Source organism: Mustela erminea, chromosome 2 (assembly GCF_009829155.1).
Source record: "Mustela erminea isolate mMusErm1 chromosome 2, mMusErm1.Pri, whole genome shotgun sequence".
NCBI classification, from domain to species: domain Eukaryota; kingdom Metazoa; phylum Chordata; class Mammalia; order Carnivora; family Mustelidae; genus Mustela; species Mustela erminea.
Window position 1 is genome coordinate 61,347,152 of NC_045615.1, and position 26,208 is coordinate 61,373,359.

The 26,208-nt window shown below is 34.1% G+C and overlaps 1 protein-coding gene across 1 annotated transcript in view; it reads right to left on the reverse strand.

The window, feature by feature from the left end:
• The window catches only part of TACR3 (tachykinin receptor 3), an 84,306-nt gene that overhangs the window by 43,572 nt on the left and 14,526 nt on the right, over positions 1–26,208 (reverse strand). Inside the window, exons 2-3 of the mRNA XM_032333048.1 lie at positions 8,731–8,919; positions 7,294–7,444 (exon numbers count right to left, since the gene is read on the reverse strand). Of these exons, the coding sequence (XP_032188939.1) occupies positions 7,294–7,444; positions 8,731–8,919 (340 nt within the window). The remainder of the gene's footprint in view (positions 1–7,293; positions 7,445–8,730; positions 8,920–26,208) is intronic.

The window sequence follows — 26,208 nt, forward strand, 5'->3', positions numbered from 1 at the left end:
TCTGGGAATAAAAGCCCTAACAATAGAAGCCACATACCTTGAGGTCTGTGATTATGCCCTATAAAACCAGCCTGTGAGATCGGCAAGGCATCTCTCTCTTATGAGGTGGCCCTGACTGGTCAGTCTGGTTTCTGATGCCTGGCATGGGAATTAAGCTTTGCTTAACCTTTACTTTGTATCAGTCTCGCTCATTTGATCATGGACCCCATGATACACACACACACACACACACACACACGTATAAAATGTATGCCTATACTATACATTTTAAAGGGAAAAATATGAGAAGATATGTACTTCTTAAAATACAAAAATTTTAAAAGGATATATGGTTTTATGATTATAATATGAATAATAATATTATTATACCAAATTTTGGGTATGAAAATAAGTGGAGATGTGTCATGAAGGCACAGAAATGAGGGAGAGACACAAAGATAGGAAAATCACACTGAATTATATACTAGCTTGTACATTTACATAAGGTATTAGTATTTGAAATCTAAGTCATATAGATAATAAAGTTTTTTTTTTTTTTGGTGGGAAAGTGAAGTACACAAAGATAAAATAATTGGTTATGGGGAAAGAGTCAGACACAAAACTTCTAGTTTATTCACAAAGCCAGCATTTCAGCAGATTCTCAATTAATCTGAACGTCTGCCACTGCTGACATTGCATAGCAAGCTCTCTTTTAGAAAAATGTGCACATGTTGTGTTACTTTATTTGCTACAGCTGGGTAGCTAAAGGAAAACAATTGCTAGGAAAAAAATGAGATTAATAGCATAAAATGTGATGTAAATATTAAAACACAGAAGGAAATGTGCTATCATACTATTGATTCACCTTGTTTTAATGGATACTTTCCAAGACTAAGAGGCTTTTAGGCTAAATTTAAAAAATTGGAAGTAACACTTTTTCCCCTTGTGGTTGGGCTGTTGTTACTTTGGTTAGATGTAGTCACAGGAAATATCCCATTTATATTTTTTGTTGAATTAATGCATAGAAAAAAACAACTCTAGGCCACTTGGAAATGGATTTTATCTTTAATATAATTTATCTGAACTGTAAGCCTTGATAAAATCTATAACCATCTTAAATAAAAACCATTGATTTATTTGAAGGACTAAAGTGAGAATCAGATACAAATGTCTGGACAGGATTCTGCATTGAGTTTTATGTTCTCCATATTGAAAAAGCTAGAAAATAGCTCAAGAAGAGGGAAATATCAACAGGAAAAGTGTCTCCTTTGTAAAAGGCATGATGCTGAGTGTTAGAACCACTGAATTTTAATACAAAAAGTCCTTTTTCAAACCTCCACAGTCTTAAGTAAACAAGGATTCTGAAAGTTAAAGAGATGTGTCTAAAATCACACTGATGGGGCAGTAACTAGATATCATTGATGTGGCAGCTGGGTGGCTCAGTTGGTTAAACACCTGACTCTTGGTTTCAGCTCAGGTCATGATCTCAGAGTCCTAAGAACGAGCCCCAGGTAAGGCTCTGGATTCAGCATGGAGTCTTCTTGAGATTCTCTCTCTCCCTCTGCCCCTCCCCCTGCTCTCAAATGAATAAATATCTTTAAATTAAAAAAAAAAAAAAAGAATAGCGATCATTGACATCCAAGACCCCACTCTTTTTCATGAACCATGGGATCAAGACCATACAGCATGCATGCACATGGCCCTCTGTTCTAGGCCTTCCTAGTTATTAATTCAGTCATCTAATATTCTTTTTTTTTTTTTTAAGATTTTATTTATTGGCAGAGAGAGAGATCACAAGGAAGCAGAGAGGCAAGCAGAGAGAAAGGGGGAAGCAGGCTCTCTGCTGAGTGGGGCTTGATCCCAGGATTCTGAGACCATGACCTGAGCCCAAGGCAGAGGCTTAACCCACTGAGCCACCCAGGTGCCCCTCATCTAATATTCTGTCTCTATCTCTAGGCTTCTTTATCATGGCCACATAGTTATTGATCGATTTTGAATGAGCTAGTACTGAGGATAGAGCTCTCTGGCATGCCCCTCAAAGCCTCTGTTTAGATTGACACCATTCTCTTCATCGGCACACGTGGAGCATCCTAATTAAATCAATACTAATATGATTTGCAACAAGGCCATTTTTCTTTATCTGATTTATAAGAATATCACAAGAGAACATTTTTTTTTCTGGTATCAGATAAACTTTGTCAGTGGTCTTTCTATAATAGGAACTTCTAATATATCACCTTTGATGAATGCATTAAGGTTGATCTGATATAGTTCTTATCATTGTTTTCCTTCTCTAGCCACGATTTATTTTTCTTATAGATGAAGTTAATAATTTTAATTATTTAATGTTTTATGTCCAACTCATATATCCGTTAATAAATATAATTTATTTTCTTTCCATCTTGCTTATCACTGGTCTTCTAGAATTTATTTCTACATAGTTGCTCCAAGATGCCAGCAGACTCACACATATATTTTGGGATATATTTTGTTATTGCCAAGAATTTAATATCATTTATAGGAGAATGTCACTACTTTTTTTTTCAGCCACATTGCCAAGAAAGTAGTCAATATATGAGAATACTAAGTGGGAGAGACCAATAACAACTTCTCTCTGTTTCCAAAGTGCAGCCTTCAAATTGTAGTTGTGTAGATTTAGTTGTAGATAAGATTCTAACTCAAATAAGCATTATCATAGCTTCTGAGACAGTATCTACAGTTTCTAGATACTTAAGGAAATGGAACAACTTTGACAAGACTGGAAAAATGTCAAAGAACACACTAGATTTCTTTTACCAAAACATCCTAAATATGAGATGTTAGCACCCCATACTCATTTCTTCCTTATACTGCATTTGATTTTAATCCAAAATAGCAGTAAGCAAGGGATTCATGAAATTTTAGGTTCTGATCAGATCTATTTTTTAAATTGCAGATGTCTTTTAAAATCAGCTTGTGAGTTGACCACTACATAATTACAGTCTGACTCTTTATATGCCAACATAAAGAGATAAAGTTTCAAATTTTGTTGTATAATTGTTATGACTTCAAATAGATTGCTTTCATACATAGGGTAGCCAAAATCTGTGACTATATCCACCAGTAAGTAGAACAAAGTAGAACAAGATCAGTTTTTTCTTCCAGACACTAAAGTATTCTTACACTGGAATGTAAACATTAGTAGAACAAGCTCAGCAAACAGGAAAATGTTAGAAAAGCATTCTCTTAAAAATTTGTAAAAATATTATATTTTCAATTTGAGTATTTATAACAGTGCACAAAATAGTACACATTTCTTGAAGGAGAGCTTTGGCAAGAATATTAACAAATTACTACCCCCTAAAAATGAACTAATGAGAGCTAAGACTCTGGGGATTGTGCGGTATTAACTGAAACTCTGTATTTTGCTACTATTTGAAGATATTCTTATTTAAAGTGCCTGGATTCTTAAGTTACCCACTTAATTATATTAAAGGTACATTATTATTTCAACATGCATATTTAAACAAACTTCTATGAAAGCCAGTGGGTATATAAAATACAATATTTTAAAATCTAGCACATTTACCATAAATTAAATATACCTGTGCTATGAGGTACACAAAATACTCTGAAGTTGTAAAATACACTCCATAAGAAAGACTTTATTAATGTGATTGTTAACATATTTTTGGAAGACTAGTTCTATATATCTGACTCAAATGTAGACAATCCTACCTATTACCTCCTAGTGTTAAGTGAGCTAGTTAGAGCCATCGAATTTTAATACTGATTTTCAGTTTCAACACTTCAATTTTAAAGATGAGAAAATATTTCTAGAGGTATTAACTTACTTCTCAAGACTAATATTTAGGTTTTTTACCTGGTACTAGCTATAACTACTGGTATTATTTTCAAACTATAAATATACTTGGGCAGGTCATATGTAAAGATTAAATGGGGAAGTTAATCCTCAATTATCTGAAAGTTTCATATTAGTTTAGGTTGCTAAATTCATTATGACTTCAACATAGTAATTTATTTTACTGGCTGTTCTTCAGAGAAGTTGATGTCTAATGTTTGAAATTGGGCACAATTCCTGCAGATTGTGGGAGAAAGAAAAATGGAAGTAATGTTTCTCAGTGGTGGTGGAGATCTCAGTGAGTTGCCTAAATTTTGTAAGCTTTCATTTATTCTTGTTAATGTGTGTTTGGGGCACTATTACTCTTTTATAACTAGGAGGCTGGCTCAGAGTTGTTATGGAGTCCTTCTTCCCCACAGTCATCATGAATTTGTACTACGTAACTGATACCCTCTTATTTAATCTCTGAAGTCCAATCTGTATTACCAAAGATGTATTTCCCTAGAAGATAAGGAAGATATTATTAAATAATATCTTAGAATATAGATATTATTAGAATATAGAATATAGAATATTATAGAATATTATTAGAATATAGATATTATTATTAATAGAAGATATTATTAAAATGCTTATCCAGGGTGAAATTTACATCTTTGACCTAATTTGTCATATTAAAATATAGAAAAAATATGATTACTAGATAAATAACTGTATTCCAGACCACAGTATTTTAATTTTAGGTACAAATAAATTAAGAGAAAAGCCAGCTCTATTTTTAAAATTTTTAGAAATGAGTGTTATTTCTGCAATAATCTTGATCATTCTAATACATGCCTATGAAAGGAATCCAAGGGTAAGGTGATTCATTATGAGATGTCCATGGCATGGATGTCATTTTGGATTATTTTAGCCCAGAACACAATATGACAGAAATATGTACTGGAACTTCTAAATGTCTTACTTTTTTGAAATGTTCTAGAAGTGTTCCTCTCAGTTTGAACTGGCATTTATACTTTGAAATTGTAGAGTAATGAAACAAAAAGTAAATATTTATGCCTTACTATCATCAGTTATAGGAGGGCAAAGACAAAAATACTGCCTTTTGCTTTTCTTCCCTCTGGGACTCAGATCAAAAATAAAAAGGAACACTCACATGAGATTTTCATTTCTTGGTAGACAATATTACATGAATATGAGAAAAAGAGAACTATCATCAACAATTACTGGGCTTATTTTAATTTGTTTAGGAGTGAACAAGAAAAAATATTTTAAAAAATATGCCGAAACCAAAAGAAAGAAAGAAAAGATGGGAAGCTAAGTGGTCAGTACAGAGACAAATGTTACTCTGAAATACCTATCAGTTATTTAATGTGATGACACCTAAAACACAGCTATAAAAAATATTACCCCCCCCAAGTCTACTGCAATATGAGCAAGATGTTGGAAAATGAGAGCTGACACTACAAAATGGAAAGAGAAACTTTTCGTTTAAGATGTGTTATTTATGTTCTTTAAGTTTTTAGTTTTAGGGACTTTTTGTGTGTGTGTGTGTGTGTGTGTGCTAAAGGCATACTTTCACTTCATTTTTAAGGTAAGTTTCTTTGAAAGAGAAACCCATAATTATCCATATTATAGGCTGAAATGACTAGATTAATGTGTAAAAGTTCATGCACTTTTTTAATGTGTAAAAGTTCATGCACTTTTTGTTTTCAAATACTAGAGACCATGATAAAATGTGAACTGGACATAAATCTTGTTTTCCTTTATTTATCGGTAACAGAGGAAAAAACTAAAATGAAATCAATTTGCTACATTAGATTTTAAAACATGGTTGATCTTTATTAAATGAGGCTTTTTAGGTAATTGGTTTTTAAATTGTTGAGTGTTTTTTAAGGAAGTGTCCATGTAGTAAGTAGAGTTCTATATAAATAAATGAATCACAAATGGAATAAATAATAATTGGCATAATCAGTATGACTCTTTTCTCTTTGGGAAAACCTCTCTGATTTGTATGAGGAACACATCAACAGGAGAGAGGAAGATGGATAGTCAACTCTAGGATTCTTTTCAACCCCAACATTTTTAAAAAAATCTCACTTGAGTCACATGATAGAAAAAAAAAATCTTCATTAAAAAATCCTAGTAAAATGTCATTATAATAATCTTTAGAGGCTTTTTGTTTCGTGTGAGTTGTTCAAAAATAAGTTTTTTCTTGCCACCCAGTAAGTCATAGAAGAACTATACTGCAGCTCTCATGTCTTAATCAGACATACATGATGGCTTGGTAGAAATTAGATGGGGCTGGGGGAGGCATGTTTAGGAGGAGAGGGATAGGTAGATGGATGTTGGGAAATTATAGCACATACTAGGAGAGATTCCTGGGATAAAAGAAGCTTCTGGGAGATTAGAGGACATCAGGGGTATTCTGTTCAATAAAGGACAAAGGTAGATACTGTGATGCCTAAATTATAACCATTACCGCTATTTCTGCTTCTGTACCTTCACTTGCTAACCCATGAGGAGATGGAAAAATACCAGCATACTTTCTATGGACACTTTGTAACCACACATCCCCCGCCCAGAATTGGACATGACAGAATGGCTGCTCTCGGGCCCCCCATCGGGCTCTGTTCCAAGAGATAACAGCCATCTGACGCCAGAGAAACCCCCACCTGGAATTGGATGTAACAGAATGACTGCTCCCGGGACCCCCATCCGGCTCTGGGCCAAAAGATAATAACCATCTGGTGCCCCGCGGCTTGACAGGAAGACCCCAATCAATCCTGAGGTGACACATACCCTAGCAGTGCCAACTCAGCAGTTTGAAGAATGACAGCCTCTTGACCTAACCAAAAATCTGTTCCCAGCCCTTTTCCCACTCTGTAGCGCGCCAGTCATATTATAGAGTTCCTTTTTTATTTGCCCGCGGTATGTAGCGATTTGTTACAAGATATGATGTATGCTAAGTCCCTGCCTCCCCAAAATAGTGTATAAAAAGTGATGTGATCCTGAGCTCAGGGCCTCTTAGCATCACCGGCAACAAGTACGTGGAGGTCCGGGTTCGAACTGGTAATAAACGACCCTTGCTGTTTGGCTTTGACTCTGGACCCTGATGGTCGTCTTTGGTGGGGTGGGGGCTTGGAATTTGGGCATAACACTACAACTGCAGAAATATAATCACTGGGACTTCAAGTGAGATTTCAAAAGTTTCAGGTGGAGTAATTGAGAACACTCTGCAAAAGGTCGTACAAGTCCTGCTGTAAGAAAGTGATTGTCTAATCTGGAACCAATGTTGTACATAGACAGTGCTTATAGAAGACATAAAGTAAAAGAAAAAATGGGTAGAAAGAAAGAAAACAGGCAAAAAATGAGAGTAAAGCATCCAATCATGTTAAAATGCTATGACTAGGTTTTCCCCTCTCTGTTGGGCTACATACACAAATCCTATGTAAAATAATATGGAACAGTACCTTTCTTTTAGCCTTTAGCTGCTCATGATACTTGTCACAGGTATCTCCTGGGATCTCTCCTCCCCAGAGAGTAATTCCAACAATGGTGTATGTGACACCCATGACGAGCAACGGAAAGCAGTACACCAGTATAATGACAATAATATGGTAACTGCAAAAAATGGAAAAAAAAAAAAAAAACAACCCACATGTTGATACTGCATATGGAACTTTGCATTCATTACCTTTTAAATCACAATAGAAAATTCCAAAGATTATTTCCACATTTTCTCCAAGTTATCATTTCCCAAATCTGTCAAGATATATGTTATTGCCTACTACTGCCATCCAAATGCTACCAGTTGATTCTTGTCAATCTCTGATTCATATGCAAAAACTCTAGCTGCATTGCAATGCTGATTTAGACTGCTAGCCAGGTTCTCCCTGCCTAGAGGTTCAGGATGAATGCCATTTTTCTGCTTGGTAATTGGTTGAATTAATATAATTAAATTATCATCAGAGAGAAAGAAATGAATCAACTGAGAGATATTTTCTCATATGTAATATTGTTCTATATATCTCTGCAACACCGGTCATATTTGAAACAAATTGTTTTTTATCCAAATAAAAAAAATGTAACTACTCTAAGCCACTTTGGATCCACAAGTTATATGACTGTAATTTAAAAAGTCAGGTAATTACATTTACATTCATTTTTCCAATGTCATGACACATCTGATAGCAGTATTAATTTGGTAAATAACATTCAGATGTGTTAGTCACACACTAATTTATAGTGTCATGATACTATAAATTAGCAAACTAGACTCTAGGACTTCATAGCTTTCAATTAAAACCATAAGAATGCAGTTAGGGAAGAATAGGTGGGCTACTGATAATATAACCACACAACTAGAGTTTGTATAAAGTTTTGTGTAGCTTCCAGAATTTCCCTGGCCAGGATTTTATAAAAGGGCAAGCCACACCTTTGGGCTTCAGTTCTTCCCTTCTCATTCTTTCCTCAATCAATAGGAACCCTGCTTTTGTTTGTGTAATGATTTCATCTCCAGGGATCTTATCACTTCCTCCAGGAAATTCCCTAATTCAACCCCATATAAATGTCATCAAATATTTCCTAATAGAAACCTTTGAAACTTAACAAAACTTACTGATCATATTATATGGTAGTATTTTAGCCTCCTCCTCCCCGCCTTTTTAAAAGATTTTAGTTTTAAGTAATCTCTACACCCAATATGGGGCTTGAACTCACATCCCTGAGATCAAGAGTTGCTCTACCCACTGAGCCAGTCATAATATTTTAATATCTTTTTCCCAACTAATGTGTGAACCCTTAAGGGAAATGCTTATGCCTTATTTGCTTAATTGTTGCTCCCAACCTGTAGCTCTTCAAGTATTTTAATAAGTTGAATTGAAAACCACAATAGAGAATTAACTTACATGAAATGTTGTTTGGGACCTTCTGGCCATTGCACATAGCAAAGAGTACGGCCTGGCATGACTTTAATTTTGGAGTAAAGACATTGAGGGAAGGCAAGTAGGAACGCTAGAATCCAAATACTTCCAATGACGATCTTGGTTGCTGTGGCAGACAGTCTGGGTTTCAAGGGATCAATAATGGCCATATACCTATATAAAAACAAACAAAACCATTTTTTTGTCTCTCTTGGTACAGAGTTAAAAACGGAGTTTCAAAGGAGTTATTTCTCTGGTAAGCAAGTTAAGGAGGATTTTGCTTATGTATAGGTAACATAGAATAACAATCATGGCATAGTTTTAAGGATCAGGCAGATAAAGTTTCAAATCCTGTTCTGTCACTTATTTAACCTTTTTGAAACCCAGCTTCATTATTTTAAAAATAGAAATAAGAACACCTGCCTCATAGAGGTGAAGTCAAGATTAATAGAAATAATATAAGTGAAAGTTATCGATTATTTGGTGCTATGCCTAACACATTATCAGAATTCGTAAATGTCTGCTCAATGGAAGTGGAAAAGTGCGTAGTAAGTGCTTAAAAATATGAGTTCTGTACCTCAAGGCCTCCCTTTTTCTTCTGTATGTTCAACTGTTTACAAGAAAATTCTGGAGAACTAATATGGTTATGACTGACAAAGATGAGGAAACCCTATAAAGGATATCATCAACAACTCCATTTAAAAATATCAACAGAGAAGTTCAGGATTCAGATAATAATGAATAAGTCAAGTCTGACTGAGGCAGGCTCTGCCTTGCTATTATCTCTAAAATTGAATTCTTGGTTTATCATGAAAATCTTCACAGTATCTATATAACTATGTATAACATGATAGTTGTAGGAAAATATACTTGGCTTTTAAAGTGCGAATTTGTGGGAAATTGTAAACTCTGAATATGGTAGCAAAAGTCAAGCTATATCCACTTGGTAAAATAGTAATTACGTCTGGGAGAATCAATTTAAAGTTTTAAATAATATGTCTGATTGCCAAATTCTGTCTAATAGAGCAGAAAATTAGTTACAAATTAAACAAAAAATTAATTATATTTCTGCATTACTATCAATGAAACATTATTTAAATTATTTTACTATTGACCATTCTGTGTTTCTCAAATATTTTTTGATTTATGCAAAATTTTCAAAGGCAACAATTTAATCAAAGAATGAATATTAAACCCAAACATTTTAATCTTAAGAATAAACATTTTAAAATAAGGATAATTTATTAATTTGCTTATTGCTCTTTGTTTTATAATTAGGCAGAATTGGACCTTTAATAGATATATTGGAACTTATCTATATACTACAAATAATAAACTAAGGATTTTTCCTTTAAGTAAATTCAACTAAAGTTAGTATTATGTATGTCAGCTAATAGGTGTAAGTGAATGTTAGGTATGAAAAAAATCATTAAAACAGTACCATAGTTTCAGAAGATTAAGTGAACCACACAAGAAAAGAAGATGCTTATGTTTGAAACTGAAAATAGCTTAAAATGTACCTTTTGTGATTATTTTGGTGAATAATAGCACATTACTGATTGCGAACCATGAGCAGGCAATTTATAATATACATTATTTAATATCCAGAACAATCTAATCAACCAAATAATATTATCTCTATTTTATAGGTAAGTGAAGCTTAAAGACATTAGAGTTCAGAATGACCCAGATATTAAGAGCTAGAATGCTAAACCAGTTCTGCCAGTCTTCAAAGTCTGTATGTTTATAGACCGTAGCTTTGAATATGACTCATATAAGGAATTGTGGAAGAGAAAGGAAAATACACAAGATAGATGCCATCCAAAGAATCACATTTTGCCTTGGAATCTCAAAGTGTGCAGGTACAATATTAAAGCATAGAAAGGTAATATTTGTAGGTGGGCATTTCTGTTTCCACTGCTTGCTGATTATGATTCACCACAACATTTCTCTTCTTCTATTGACTTGTTGCTTAGTGGGTGTTTCTAGAGCCAAGCACAGCACTTATCAATAAATTTTGTTGTACTGAACTGAATATTCCTCAACTCCATCATAATCTTTTGCTTTTTTGCTTGCCCTGGAAGTGTATGAAGGCAATTTGGATGTTTGGAACTGTTGATTTTTTGAGACTAAGAAGAGAATTTGAGTGACATGAGTGGGTTAGAGTCCTGTACAGTTACTACAGCACAAATAATTCAAAAAACAGTACAAGTTCTTTATTGATGGTTTTGGTGAATTACTCTCTATTATCAAAATTATTTCTTGGCAGGGAGAATATTGCTTTATATGAAAAATATGAAAACAATTTATATTCTCATTAACTAACACTTTAGTGAAAATGGGAAAATGTAGTGAAAATTAGGAAATTCAAGTTGATGTTTTTGTCATTTCTTGTTTGATCCATTATTCATTCAGCTGAACACTTACTGAATGCCTATTGTAGTATTATACTATTATACTAGTATTCTAGACGTATAGTGAGACAACACTGAAGAGAAATGACTTTCACAGAGCTGAGTCCAGTGAAGTAGATAGATACTAACCAAATAATGTAAAATAAACATAAAATTCCAAATATGACAAGTTGTTACAAAGGTAAGCAATATATAGCCATGTGAATGGCTATATATTGGAAAAACATATTTAGATTGTGACTCAGTCTTCCTTAAGAAAAGTCATTCTGGGTTGAAACTTGGAAAGGTGACTAGGCAGGGTGGCAGAAGAATAAAGATTGCCAGAAGATATGTGGAGGAACAAAGAACCGGTGAAAAACTCCTGTGTTAATGGATTTTTATTGGTTGACTTATGTGTCTCTCAAAAAGATATGCTTAAGTCCTGAACCTTTGTACCACAGAATGTGACCTTAGTTGGAAACTGAGTTTTTATAAAGGCAACTGAGTCAAAATAAGGTCATTAGGATGGGTCTTAATCCAATATGATTGATTTAAAGGAGGAATTTGGCAGCAGAGAGAAACATATGGAGAAGGCCATACAAAGATGGAGAATTGAATGATGCATCTAACTGAATGATGCATTTCTAAAGAAATCAGGAGAGAGAAACCATGAGAGACTCGTGACTCTGGGAAACAAACTGAGGGTTGTGGAAGGGTGGCGGAAGGGGAGGTGGTTGAGGAGATGAGGTAACAGGGTGATGGGCATTAAGGAGGGCACGTGTGTGGTGATGAGCCCTAGGTATTATATGCAACTAATGAATCACTGAACACCACATCAAAAACCAATGATGTACTATATTTTGGCTAATTGAATTAAAAAAAAAAAAAAGCCAAGGAGTGCCAAAGACTGTCAGCAAACCAAAAAAGCTAGGAGGAGACAAGGAAGAATTTCCTTACAGGTTTCTGAGGGAGCATGGTCCTTGACAACTGCTTGATTTCAGACTTCTAGCTTCCAGAACTGTCAAGACACTAAAATTCTGTTGTTTTAAGTCACTCCATTTGTATGACTTTGTTACAACAGCCCCAGGAAACCAAAGCAATGGGTAAGGATGCGGGAAGCAATGGGCACTTGAGAAATTAAAAACTACTGTAACAGAAACAGAAAGTGAAGGGCGAGGTGGTTTGAGATGGAGTTGTACAGCAGGTTGTAGGTCTTTTGTCCTGTGGCAAGTTGTTGAGGTGATTAGAGACTAATCAGATTTTAGTATGGAGAATGGACTGAAGGAAAGAAAGGAATGGAAGCAGGGAAGTAAGTAAATTGTCTATTGTTTTGGTTTGGATGAGAAGATTGCTGCTTGGAATAGGGTGTTACCTGGGAGATTTAATTATGTTAATGATTTGAGGAAAATAAAGGAATGTTGAAACATTGTAGAGAGGGAGAGCCAGTTGGCCAAAGAAGTAGGTAGAATTGCCAGACTCTCCTGACAAGACCAATTTGAAATTGGTAATTAGGAATTCATTGTGGCATCAATATTTCATATTCTGTGACTCTCTCCAGCAGTAGTAATTTGCTCAAAAGTAGACAAAAAATAAAATGATCCTTAGGCTCATCCACATGGATATCCTCTGAACCCTGAGAAGAAATGATCCAGTCTGAGATATAATATCACATAAATGATTGTCAGGACTTTTATTTCTCCTTTAAAGAAATACGTATCTTCGATGTGATCACATTAGCTGTTCCTAGGTTTTTGTCTGAGCTCACTACCATTCTTCCCTCATTAAATAGATTCTCAAATGTGTTAGTCTCCTTGGTATGATTACTTCGTATGTAATAGCTAAGGTTGGATTCTTCACTCTTCCAATTAGCATATCACCTAAACAAGTTTAAAATTACGTTTTATTATCTTTTGAGTCTGCAATTCTCAGAAGCATCCATTCTTTACCACTTATTTTTTTTTCTGGCATAATTGAAGGATCTTTTCTGGACCTTTCATGTCTAAAACAGGATATTTTGACATAACTTTTTCAATAAGTAAGCCTTTTCCATTTTGCAATTGCTCTTGATATCTGGTATAATTCTTCCTTTTGCTAGCATTTTTATTAAGCTCTGTTTCTGGATCTTTTTGTGCTTCTGCAAATTTTAAAATTTCGATAAGAAGACAGTGTTCTCTTCAGATGGGTACTTGATTATATTAACAATGCAAAGACTATTTGCCTGAAAGGACATGGATTTGACTGTTTTCCAGTTTGCTTCTGGCCACAGTAGACAATGTTTTAGTCTGTAAAGCCCATATATAAAATGCTATTTAGCTATTGTCTATGCAAAGTTAAGATTAGTTGCCTTTCGTGCTAAGGCATTTTCTGCTTTGAAAAATCACTAAAGAGAAATATAATCTTTTCTGAAATTGCATTTTGTAGACAAAGTGTATTTTGTGTTTTTTGTTTGTTTTAAAGAAGCAAGAGTGAGCCAATTAATCTGTTATAAATATAGTCTTGGTGAATTTTGAAGGGAACAAGTATTTATTAAAATAAACATATACATACATTCAAATATATGTATACATATAATAGGAACTTCAAAATATTATTAAGTGAGAAAGAAATCAGTTTATTCAGGTTTTTAACTTTTTTAAAAAGATGTATTTATTTGTCAGAGAGAGAGAGAGCAAGAGAGCAAGCACAAGCAGAGAGAGTGGCAGGCAGAGGGAGAAACAGGCTCCATGCTGAGCAAGGAGCCTGACAGGAGATTCTATCCTAGGATCCTGAACTGAGCCCAAGGCAGGCACGTAACTGACTGAGCCACTCAGGCATCCCAAGTTTTTTGATTCTTTCAAGTAAAATTTACAAACAGGCATTTGAGGGAGAAGATATTTAAAAAATAATTTCTGAATAGTGAAAGTACTTGACCCTTACTATACCCACTTCCAATTTAAATTTGGCCATTAGGTCTATCTATTCATTTATTAATCAAATATCAGCTATTTGTTTCAACTATTTCTTGAATGCTTTTTCCCCCCAAGATTGTATTACAATCTTTGGCCATATTGGTAAATGAAATAGATACAATTCCTCCTCTTGTGGAGTTCAGAGTCTAAAACAGAAGAAATACATTATTCAGATAGTCACAAAATATGTTAAGAAATTACTACTTAAATGTTGCTTAGGAAATATTGCCTCTGGGACATTTAGTTAAATTTTCCTTGGAGTTTTATTGTAATGGCCTGGGCAAGTTCAGCACCCTTCCCTGTGATTTCGAAGTGAAATCCAATCTGACCTATTTGATGCCATCTGTTTCTGTTCTTGAATCTGTATGAATACATTCATCTCACCCACTGTGGACCTGGCTGAGAAATTGTACTGATGATTTCCACAGCAAATGTAATTATATAAAGCATTTCAGATTTCAAAATTTTATTGGATTTAGGAGTTTAGGAGAGGAGAGGATCTACAGCAGTTTTCATCCTCTGATTCTAAACTTGATTTTTCTTCTCTTTGTTATGCTTACTTTATATTCTATAATTTAAAAAAAAATGCTATGTGTACCATGGGTGACCCTGTCATTTACAATGCCTTTAGAAGTTTAGCCCAGTTCCCTGTACTGTCAGTAAGCTAGTCTCTCCAGTACAATCCTTCAGGAAGTCTGCAAAATAAAATTGTCTCCCTTGTGTACACCATGATGTTATGAAGACATGTACTAGTAATTATAAAGCATAAGACAGGGAATTTCACCTAGTCTGGGGTATAGGTGAAATGATGGTAGAGAATATTAGCAGGCATGGCTTCCCTGAGGAAGCGGCATCAGTTTGGAATGATAAATAGGTGTTAATTAGAATGAAGGTGGGACTGGAAGAAAAAGTGGAATAGCGAATCTGAGGTCAGAGAAAGCATGAGGTATTTGAGGAACTAAAAAAGCCAGCTTCTCTATAGCACAGAGGAGGGAAAAACAGAGGTGTCAAATGAAACTGGAGATGTAAGTATCAACCATGACTTCACTGATATTTTATATCCAATATATATTTAGATTTTCTTTTTTGGCAATAAACGCAATAATTGCTAACACCTGTATCAGATGCTATTCTAAAAGCTTTATATATAAATCATTTAATCTTTAAATTCTATTTATAGTCATTACAAAATGAGTTATAATGAAATGTTACCTCATTAGTGAGTATGACATAGAACAATTTCTCCTCAAAATTTCAGACATGAATTTAGAAGTGGTTTTCTTAATAGACAATATAAAACTTGCTGCTAATGAATACCTTATGTTACTCATACTATCTCTGATGATAAATAATTAAAAAGTCAGAACACAATAGGTTATTTCATCCACAAAATACTGTAAAGCTCTAAATCACTTTTTAAAAGTCCAATTTACTAACATTTTGTGTCATCTCTGTATTGTCTCGGAAAAATAATGGGAACATATATCACTACTTTTATATATCACTTTGAAAGTACTGCTTTCACAGAGTCACCTTTATGTTATCAATCATATATTAGAAAGTTAATTAGTTTCTTTATTAAGAAACTAATTCCCCCTGAAAATAGTTTTGAACTCTTGGCAGATTATTTTTCTGGAAGAAATGTCTTCATTAAAATATATCTGAATTTTAAATCGACCTATAAATATTTTCAGTATTTTATATTTTATAAACATATAAAATATACTATACATATACATATACTATACATAATTGTGTATAGTATAATTACACATGATATTCTATTTATACTATAAGGTAATATGCTTCCTAAAATACATACTGAGCCTCTTTTCAAGGCACTAAGAAAACATATTCAATCCAGTTTAATTTCATTTTATAAGGAAAAGAGTTTTTAGATGAAGAGGGAATTCAAAAGGTTGTCCCAAAGTGGAGGAGTTGGGATAAGAGCTAAAGAAACTCCCAGGTGGGAACAATAGACATTTCAAAGAGGACTCAGGACACTTGCTAGCTTTAGTCAATGTATAAAACGCTATAGGGTCAAAACCGTAGACAAGTTTTAGATCACTATAGGAGGTAAAGCTCAGACTACAGTTTCTGGAGAAAGATGAATCACAACTCTCTTCAGTGGTAAAAGTTCTTTTTTACTTCTCTCTGTTGTTGAGGCACTCAGGAATCAGGAATAAAATGAGTCACCATTTATTGAGTGAATTAAAGGATTATAAACGTAAGGTGAATCGTTGAAATAGATAAAAGTAGTCTCCCACACAACTTTGAGAGTCTAAATTTAATTAGAGAGAGGTTGTCTGAAAACTAATTATAGTTCGAGACCCTTATCATCAGAAATATGACAGAAAGCATATTATTGGGACAACTGAGTGAAGTTACTTACTACTTTGTGTAGTTTTCAGAGTACTGCAAGTATGACTCAGATACCAAATGGTATTGAGCCAAAATTCACTTCCCCTCTATTAGCTTCCCCTCATAATTATTTGGCTTCCTGTTTTATATGGCTTTTATGTGCACTGATTAAGTAAAGCTACATGTTATACTTGGCACTACAAGTCAATAGTTTTGGCAGACATTTTCCTTAACTAACAGCAACATTAAAGAGAATTATAAGAGTGGGTGAAAACATTTTCTACTCTGACAGTGTGAATGGCTTCAGGAAAAAAAATCAATATTACTATGCATATATGAAAATATATTTGTGTTTCAATAATAGGTTTTTCCTATCTGGAAAATGAATACTTTTTTGAAATGTGCTCATTGTATTAGTCATATGTACATATGAGTTACTCTGAACTCCTTTATTTTTTTCATTTCCTTTGCATGACCATAAACCTTATCAGTTCATCCTCTGACACCACCAAATCTATTCTGCCCTCCCCTCCAGCTCTCAATTCCTAAACTATTGGAACATCATCATAATGGGTTTCCCTGATGTTACTCTTTCTTAGCTTTCTTCACAATGTCTTCGAAGTTATCTTTCTAAATTATTTCACTGTCTCTTCACTTTTGACAAGATTAACTGCAATTCTGCACACCCTTTACTACAGTGGCTCTAAATATGTTCCCTTTTGCTCAAACTTACTACATTGTATCAGTCAGAGCTCCAGGAGAAACAGATGGCACATTGGCATGGGAAAACTGATGTGAGTTTAATAAAGAGGCCATTTATAAAATTAAGTTACAAACCCAATTTTACAAAGGTGTTAAAGGAAATCAACTTGAAATGAACATTCTTAGGACTAGCAATAGCAAGGAGTGGGAGGAGTGGGTGTTCCCCCTTGCCAGGACTGAAGGATGAAAGGGTGCTCTAATCTGAAGTGAGGAGATGAACTCTTGGGGGAGGAGCCCTTGGCAAGAGCTATGGGTACTATTGGAGGCTTAGCAAATTTGCAGCAATCCTGAATGGAAAGAATGGTAGATACCACCCAAATTTGCTCTCCTCTCCTCCTCCTATCTCCTCCAAGTGTCTCCCATTAGGCAAAGCCAGGAAGAGGCCAGCGAGCAAGCAACCCTTTAGATGCATTTAGTCCACAGAAATAGCCTGGTGGGAAAGGGGCAGAAAAAAAGGAGTCGAATGAGTAGAGAGTAGATCTGAACTGAGAAATAGAAATTGTCCAGCTCACATAGCCTTTAATAATTTCATCCTTCTCACCTTGTAGTTTCTTTGCTGGTATGATTTCTCTTGCTCAGACCTTACTCTAAAGTTCTGCAATTGCTAAACTTCCAGCTTCCTTCAGTTTCCACACAAATTACAGTATGACCACCATGGAGTCCTTTCCTTCTCTCTGTCCAGAGCTAGTTTTTAACCTGTGCAGTGCATCAACAGCATTATGCTTATATTCTGATTTCAGCTCATTGGAATTACTGATTCACTCTTTTCTGTGTTCTGTAGCACCTAACAAAGTATAGTAGTCAATATCATAGTTGAAGAGTGACTGCAAATGATTGTCGCATATTTGAACAGTTGAATACTTGAATACTTCTATGGTGGTTGAATGTTCGGATGGAATGAATAATTATTTACAAATAAAACCTTCAGTATGTAAATAGTTTTTAAAGAATAGCTTTCTTAACTTTGCTAAATAGGATTAATATATGTAATATAGAGTATGATTATGAGATTAAAATAACTTTGAATAACACTGTGTATACAAAGGGACTTAGATAATGTCAGTCACAGTAGAAACTCAATCTAAAACATTCCAAACTATGTTGAATAAAATGAAATTAACACTTAGGACAAAAACAAAAGCAAAATAAAGAAGCTAGAGTGGTAAGTTTGAGACAAAAACAAACAGAACAATTTAACATGGTTCTTAGAACTTCTGATTGACATGGAAAGAAAAACAAATTTACGCCAAAATTCTAATGTAAGGATTGAAAAAACATCTTTTGGTATTGCCCCTACCTCTTCAACACACACCTATCCTATAAGGGTAGCACAGTATAGGTTATTTGTCTTCTAAATCTCTCCATCTGAAACAATTTACTAAGAGAGTAGTGAGATTTTCTATGCAACTTCAATAAGGACATCTAATGCTCAATGATTCAGGGATTAAATGGAAATATTCAGGGTTACACTTGGAGATTTTTAAAATTCGTTTTGTATACTAGGAATTGACTCCTTTCAATTTTGTCTAATGTGGATCTACAACCTATCGGACTCCTTTCTGAAATAAATAATGGCATGTAGCAGCTCCACTAGGTTATCTTTCAACTCATAGAGATGATGACATCCGTCAAGCAGGAGGATTTCTACATCTTTGGGTATTTAAGTTGTGATGATGTAAAGGCTTATTTAACTGTGTGAATGGAAGAAAACAGGCAGCAGATAACCTTTAAACTTGGATTATAAAAATGGAAAATGAAAGCTCTTTTATAGCTTATTTTTCTTTCTAATTATATTTTCATTATATCTTTTTAAGGTAATTTGTGCTCAAATTATTTGATGTAGGAAATGATAGGAAAACAATTTTTAAAATTTATTCCATTCACTCAGTCATATAAGAAATCCGTATCGAGGGGCGCCTGGGTGGCTCAGTGGGTTAAAGCCTCTGCCTTTGGCTCAGTTCATGATCCCAGGGTCCTGGGATAGAGCCCCGCATTGGGCTCTCTGCTCAGCAGGGAGCCTTCTTCCTCCTCTCTGTCTGCCTCTCTGCCTACTTGTGATCTCTGTCTGTCAAATAAATAAATAAAATCTTAAAAAAAAAAGAAAAAAAAAGAAATCCGTATCGAGTGTCAAAATTATGTAGTCATTATCCTAGATGCTATGAATATAGTGGTAAACAAAATACATAATAATAAGCATTATGAAAATAAATCAGAATACATGAATAGAAAATAACATGAGGCTACTATTCAGATGATGATTACTCAGTTCACATATGATATACAGTGAAAAAATGAAAGGTATCTACTCATTTCTTTGTAAGAGTTTTATTTTTGTCCTCTTACAACACACCTATAAATAGAAGATAATTTTATTTTAATAACCTTTCTTCTTTGTAGGACATAATTCTTCCATACTTTCCTGAACAACAATATGCCAAAAAAATTATGTCATAAATTCAAGGTTGGTCTGAAAATCAGTTAATATGTAATATGTAATGTGCCATTGTAATAGGATAAAGAACAAAGACCATGTGATCATATTAACAGACGCAGAAAATACTTTACCAAAATCTAAAAGCTTTTCAGAATAAAAACTCTCCACATGCTGGGAATATAAAGGAATTTCTTCAACTTGATAAAGTGCACTGATGAAAAATCTACAGTTTACATTATACTTGTTAAAAATTTAATTCTTTCTCCTTAAAAAGAAAAAAGTAATGTCTTTATTAGAAGATGACATGATCCTCCAAACTGAATATCCTAAAAAATGCACAAAAACCAAACCCATTAGGGATGCCTGGGTGGCTCAGTCAATTATCATATGGTTTCACTTATATGTGGAACATAAGCGGCTGCCTTTGTCTCAGGTCATGGTCCTGGCATCCTGGGATCGAGTCCTGCATTGGTCTCCTTGCTCCGCGGAGAGCCTGCTTCCCCCCACCCCTCTCTCTGCCTGCCTGTACTCTCTCTATCTCTCTGACAAATAAATAAATAAAATCTTTAAAATATTAAAAAAAAACCCAAACCCATTAGAATTAATAAATAAGTGCAGCAAGGTCATATGATATAAGTTCATTCAGTTGCATTTTTACACACAAGCTATGAACAATCTGAAAATGTACTTTAAAAATTCCATTCAGCAATGTGAAATATAAGAAAACAAAACAGATGAACACATGGGAGGGGGAAATAAAAGAGAGAGGGAAACATGAGAAACTCTTAAAGATAGAGAACAAACTGAGGGTTGACAGGAGGGAGAAATGTGGGGGATGGACTAGAGGGGTGGTGGGGATTAAGGGGGGCACTTGTGATGAGCACTAGGTGCCGTATGTAAGTGTTGAATAACTGAACTCCACTCCTGAAACCAATATTTCACTGTATGTTAACTAACTAGAATTTAAATAAAAATTAAATTGAAAAATTCCATTCAGAAGTACCAAGAAGTATAAAATATTAGGAATAAATTTAATGAAAGACTTGTCCATTGAAAACTACAGAGCACTGCTGAAAGAAATTAAAGAACACCTTGATAAATGAAGAGGCAGTCCATGGATGGGAAGTCTCAAAACTGTTAAGCTAACATTACTTCGCAAGTTGATTATGTTCAACACAATCCTTACAAAAATCCCTATTATAATTTCAAAATTTAAAAAGCTGATCCTAAAAGCAATTTAAAAGTGCAGATCTTTGAGAACAGTGAAAACAATTTTGAAAAACAAGGCAAAGTTGAAGGACTTACACTTGCATATTTCAAAACTTATTATGAGGCTACAGTAATCGAGAGACAGTATATTACTGACAGAAAAATAGACATATAGATCAATGAACTAGAAATATTAAGGGCCCAGAAATAAATACTTATATTTATTAGTTGATTTTTGAAAAATGTGCTGAAGCAGTTCAGAGGGGAAACTGTAGTCTTTTAAAAAAACAGTGCTGGAACAATTGGATAGCTGCATACAGAAAGATGAATTGTTACCTCACACTCACATTGCACACAAAAGTCATCTCCAAATGGATCATATATAAATATAAGATCTAAGCCTATAAAACTATCAGGAAAAAAAAACATAGAACTGAATCTTCACACCTTGAGGTAACTAATGATTTCTTAGAATTGACTATAAAAACACAGACAATGAAAGAGAAAAAAATATATATTGTACTTCATCAAAATTAAACATTTTGTTCTTCAAAAATTCATCATGAAGAAAGTGAAAAGACTGGCCAAAGAAAGGGAAAAAATATTTGCAAATAATACATCCAATTGAGGACTTGTGTCTAGAATACACAAAAACTCTTACAATTTAGTAAGAAGACCTATAACCCAATTTTAAAACAGAGAAAATAATTTGAAGTCCACACAAAAAACTACATATTGTATGACTTCATTTATACCAAGTCCCAGAAAAGCCAAGTCTATAGCATAGTGGTTGTGTAGCTCTTGGTATGAAACAGGGAGTGACTGTAATTAGAGTGAAGTTTCTTTTTGGGGTAATGGAAATATTCTAAAATTAGACTGTATTGGTGTTTACATAACTAAAAACTTAAAAATAATTATTGAAATAGTACTTAAAATGACTGTATTTTATGACAGGTAAATTATAACTCAGTAAGGTATTAAAAATAATATCTCAATAGTAAGAAAACAATCCAACTTAAAAATGGGTAAAGATGCAGATGCAGTGAAAAGAAGGGGAACATGCACTGCAATGTTCATAGCAGCAATGTCCACAATAGCCAAACTATGGAGGGAGAAAAGATGCCCTTCAACAGAAGAATGAATAAAGATGTGGTCCTTATATACAATTGAATATTACTCAGCCATCAGAAAGGATGAATATCCACCATTTGCATTGACATGGATGGAACTGGAGGGGATTATGCTAAATGAAATAAGTCAAGCAGAGAAAGACAATTATCATATGGTTTTTATATGTGGAACATAAGGAATAGCATGGAGGATTTTAGGAAAAGGAAGAGGAAGACAAAGGGGGGGGATCAGAAGGGGAAATGAACCATTAGAGACTATGGACTCTGGGGAAACAAACTGAGGTCTTCAGAGGGAAGGGGTGTTGGGGGATGGGTTAGCCTGGTGATGGGTGTTAAGGTGGGCACATATTGCAACAACATATTGTTGTGGGGAAATGATGAATCATGGAGCACTACATCAGAAACTAATGAAGTACTGTGTGGTGACTAACATAATAAAAAAAAAATTAAAAATGGGCAAATGGCTTGAACAAACACTCCCCTGATGAAGAAATATTAATGACAAATAAACACATGAAGATGTCCAACATAATTATCCATTACTGAAATGTGAATTAAAACCACATTGAGATACAACTACACACACATTAGAATTGCTAAAATAAAAACAAAACTACTGACAATATCAACTGCTGATGAGGATCTGGAATAAGCTGAACTCTCATATACTGTGGGTATGAATAGAAAATAATATAGCCACCGTGGAAAATAGTTTCACAATTTTTTTCTCTTTTCTTTTTATTAAAGTATAGTTGACATACAATATTAGATTATTCTCAGGTGTACATCACAGGGATTTGACATTTATATACATTACAAAATGCTCACCACGGTAAGCGTAGTTATCCATCAATCACCATACAAAGTTATTACAATGTTATTGACTATATTCCCTATACTGTGCTTCACATCCCCATAACTTACGTATTTTACAAGTGAAAGGTTGTACTTCCTAATACCCTTCACCTATTTTGCCCATCTGCCCACCCACCTCCCCTTTGGCAAATACCAGTTTGTTCTTTGTATTTATGAGTCTGTTTTTGTTTCGTTTCTTTTGTCTTTTAGATTCCACATATAAGTGAAATTATATGATATTTGTCTTTCTCTGTGAATATATCACTTAGCATAATACCCTCTAGGTCCATCCATATTGTTGCAAATGGTATGATTTCATTTTTTTCCCCTTATCTGTGGGTTTTATTAACATATAATGTATTATTTGTTTCAGGGACACAGGTCTGTGAGTCATCAGTCTTACACAATTCACAGCACTCACTATAGCACATACCCACCCCAGTGTCCCTCACCCAGCCACCCCATCCCTCCATCCCTCTCTCCTCCAGCAACCCTCAGTTTGTTTCCTGAAATTAGGAGTCTCTTATGGTTTGTCTCCCTCTCTGGTTTTGTCTTGTTTCATTTTTCCCTCCCTTCCCCTATGATCCTCTGTCTTATTTCTTAAATTCCTCATATCAGTGAGATCATTTCATTTCTTTTTTCATAGCTGAATAATATTCCATTGCATACATATAGCCCATCTTCTTTATCCATTCATCTATTGATGGTCACTTTGGTTATTTCCCTATCTTGGCTATTATAAATAATGCTGCAATGAACATAAGGGTATATATATATTTTAAAATTGGTGTTTTTACTTCCTTTGGATAAATACCCAGAAATGCAGTGGATGGATTGTATAGTAGTTCTATTTTTAATATTTTGAAGAAACCTCCATACTGTTTTCTATAGTGGCTGCACCAATTTATATTCCTGGCAAAAGTACAAAAGGGTTTCTTTTTCTCCACATCCTCCCTTGTTATTGTCTTTTTGATAATAGCCATTTTGACAGGTATGAGATGATATCACAATTTCTTGTAAGGTTTTTTTTTTTTTTTTAAAGGTTTTATTTATCTGAGCAGGGAGCCTGATGAGGGACTCGATTCCAGGACTCCAGGATCATGACCTGAGCAGAAGACAGTTGCTTAACCAACTGAGCCACCAAGGTGCCCTCTTATAAAGTTTTTAATTGTTATATGGCCCAGCAGTCTCACACCTAGTTAATTACCCTAGAGAAATAAAAGCTGCTGTTCACACGCAAATCTTTGCATGGGTGTTTATAGCAACTCTATTCATAATTGTTCAAAACCAGAAACAACACAAATGTTTTTACCAGTGGTGGATGAGCAAACAAACTTTGGTACAGCCATGCAATGCAATATTTTCAGAAATAAAAAGGAGCAAACTTTTGAAACACTTAGCAACTTAGATAAATCTCAGAGATGTTATAGTTAGTGAAAGTATCCGTACTCAAAGTTTACCTGTTGTATGGTTATATTAATATGATACTTTTCCCAAAAGACCAAACTACAGTGGTGAAACATAAATCATGGATAACCAGTTCTTAGGGCAGGGAGAAGGTATGAATACAAAGGTGTAGCATACGGGAAAAAATTATTTTGTGTTCTGATTGTGATGGCTGTTAAATGAATCTATTCATGCATTAAATATCCTGCATTGGTACATCATTTAAAATCAATTCTACCTTATGTTAATTTTAAAAATCAATTCTACCTTATGGAATTTAGATTTTCAGACATCATTGAAATCAAATTTGTGATTTCTAATCATATTAGATATTCTTTGTATTAAAATATTTGTGTGTAAGGGGTTATCATGTAAATACTAACTCCCCCCCTGCAACAAAAGGTAGACTATGTAAGTGTCACAAACATTAGACTTGAAAGCATGAAGTGATATTAAATATAAAGATGGACATTTCATAATGATAAAAAGGACAAGTTCAACAGAAAGGCATAACAAATCCTGATTTGTATTACATTGCTTTAAAATGTGCAAAGGAAAATAGGCAGAACTGAAGTGAAAACTACATTGCCAGTCACAGTTGGACTATCACATACTTCTCTCAGTAACTGATAGAACAGAAAGCAAAACAACAATAAAAAAGCCTAGCAAAGATGAAGAAAATTTGAACTTGATTAATGAACTCGATGTAAATACAGAGGAGAGTTCATCACATCAGACAATGTCAACACTTCTCTCCATTTGTTTTGAAACTTTATATAGGTGGTGTTTGTAGGATTTTTTAAAAAACAACCTATCAGAGTGATTTCCCCTAAAAATTAACAAATCAAATAGTGAAACTGTATCCAAATAGCAGATGAATGGAAAATACTGTACGAAGGGTCATTAAATATCCCCTATTACATAACTCCTGAGACTTGCAGGAACAGGTACATGCAAAGAACCTCAGATGAGTTCTAAGGAACAGGTTACAACAAAGGGAAAACCATGATCCAGTAAATAAGCAAAGTAACTAATAATGAGAAAGCATATGAACATCCAGGTCTTTCTATAAAATAAATTGTGGAAAAATATTCTTAACCTGCTTTATAGAAAGTTACATCCCCCCGCCCAGGTTATTAAACTAACGATCCTAGGGTATATTAAAAAAATACAGGGTCACTTGGGTGGATAGTTGGTTAAATGTCTGCCTTCAGCTCAGGTCATGATCCCAGGATCCTGGTATCCTTCCCTGTGTGGGGAGCCAGCTTCTCCCTCTCCCTTTGTCCCTCCACGTGCTCTCTCTCTCTCAAATAAATAAAATCTTTAAAAAAAAAGAAAGTATAAATTCCCCATAATCCTGCCACTAAGAGACAACAACATATATCCTGGTTCATTTTTCATTTCCTTTTTACTATTTTATTTATGCATATGCATACTTATACATTTATTATTATATCATTGTATCTTGTACCTGTTTATAATTATCTACATTCTCTGTAATTAATATCATATAGCATGCTCTTTGAATATAAATATTCTCAAAATACTATTCTTAATCACTAAAGAATATTCTAAAACATGCATAAGAATGTCTATTTCTGACCTATTATAGTGTGAAAAAATTGCAAACAACAAAGTCATTCTTTGTAACTTTATTTTTTATGGATAGATACCTGCAGTTAGAATTGCTCTGTTTAATGGGGTAAGCAATTTTAGTATACATGTTACCAAATTGATTTCTCAAAATGTTGTTCTGATTTCTATTTCCACCAGCAAAAAATTAGAATGCTTGCTTTTCTAACTTTCAGTAGCACCGTATTACCATAAAATATTTTTATTTTTTTAATTTTATTTATTTATTTTTAGATTTTATTTATTTATTTGACAGACAGAGATCACAAGTAGGCAGAGAGGCAGGCAGAGAG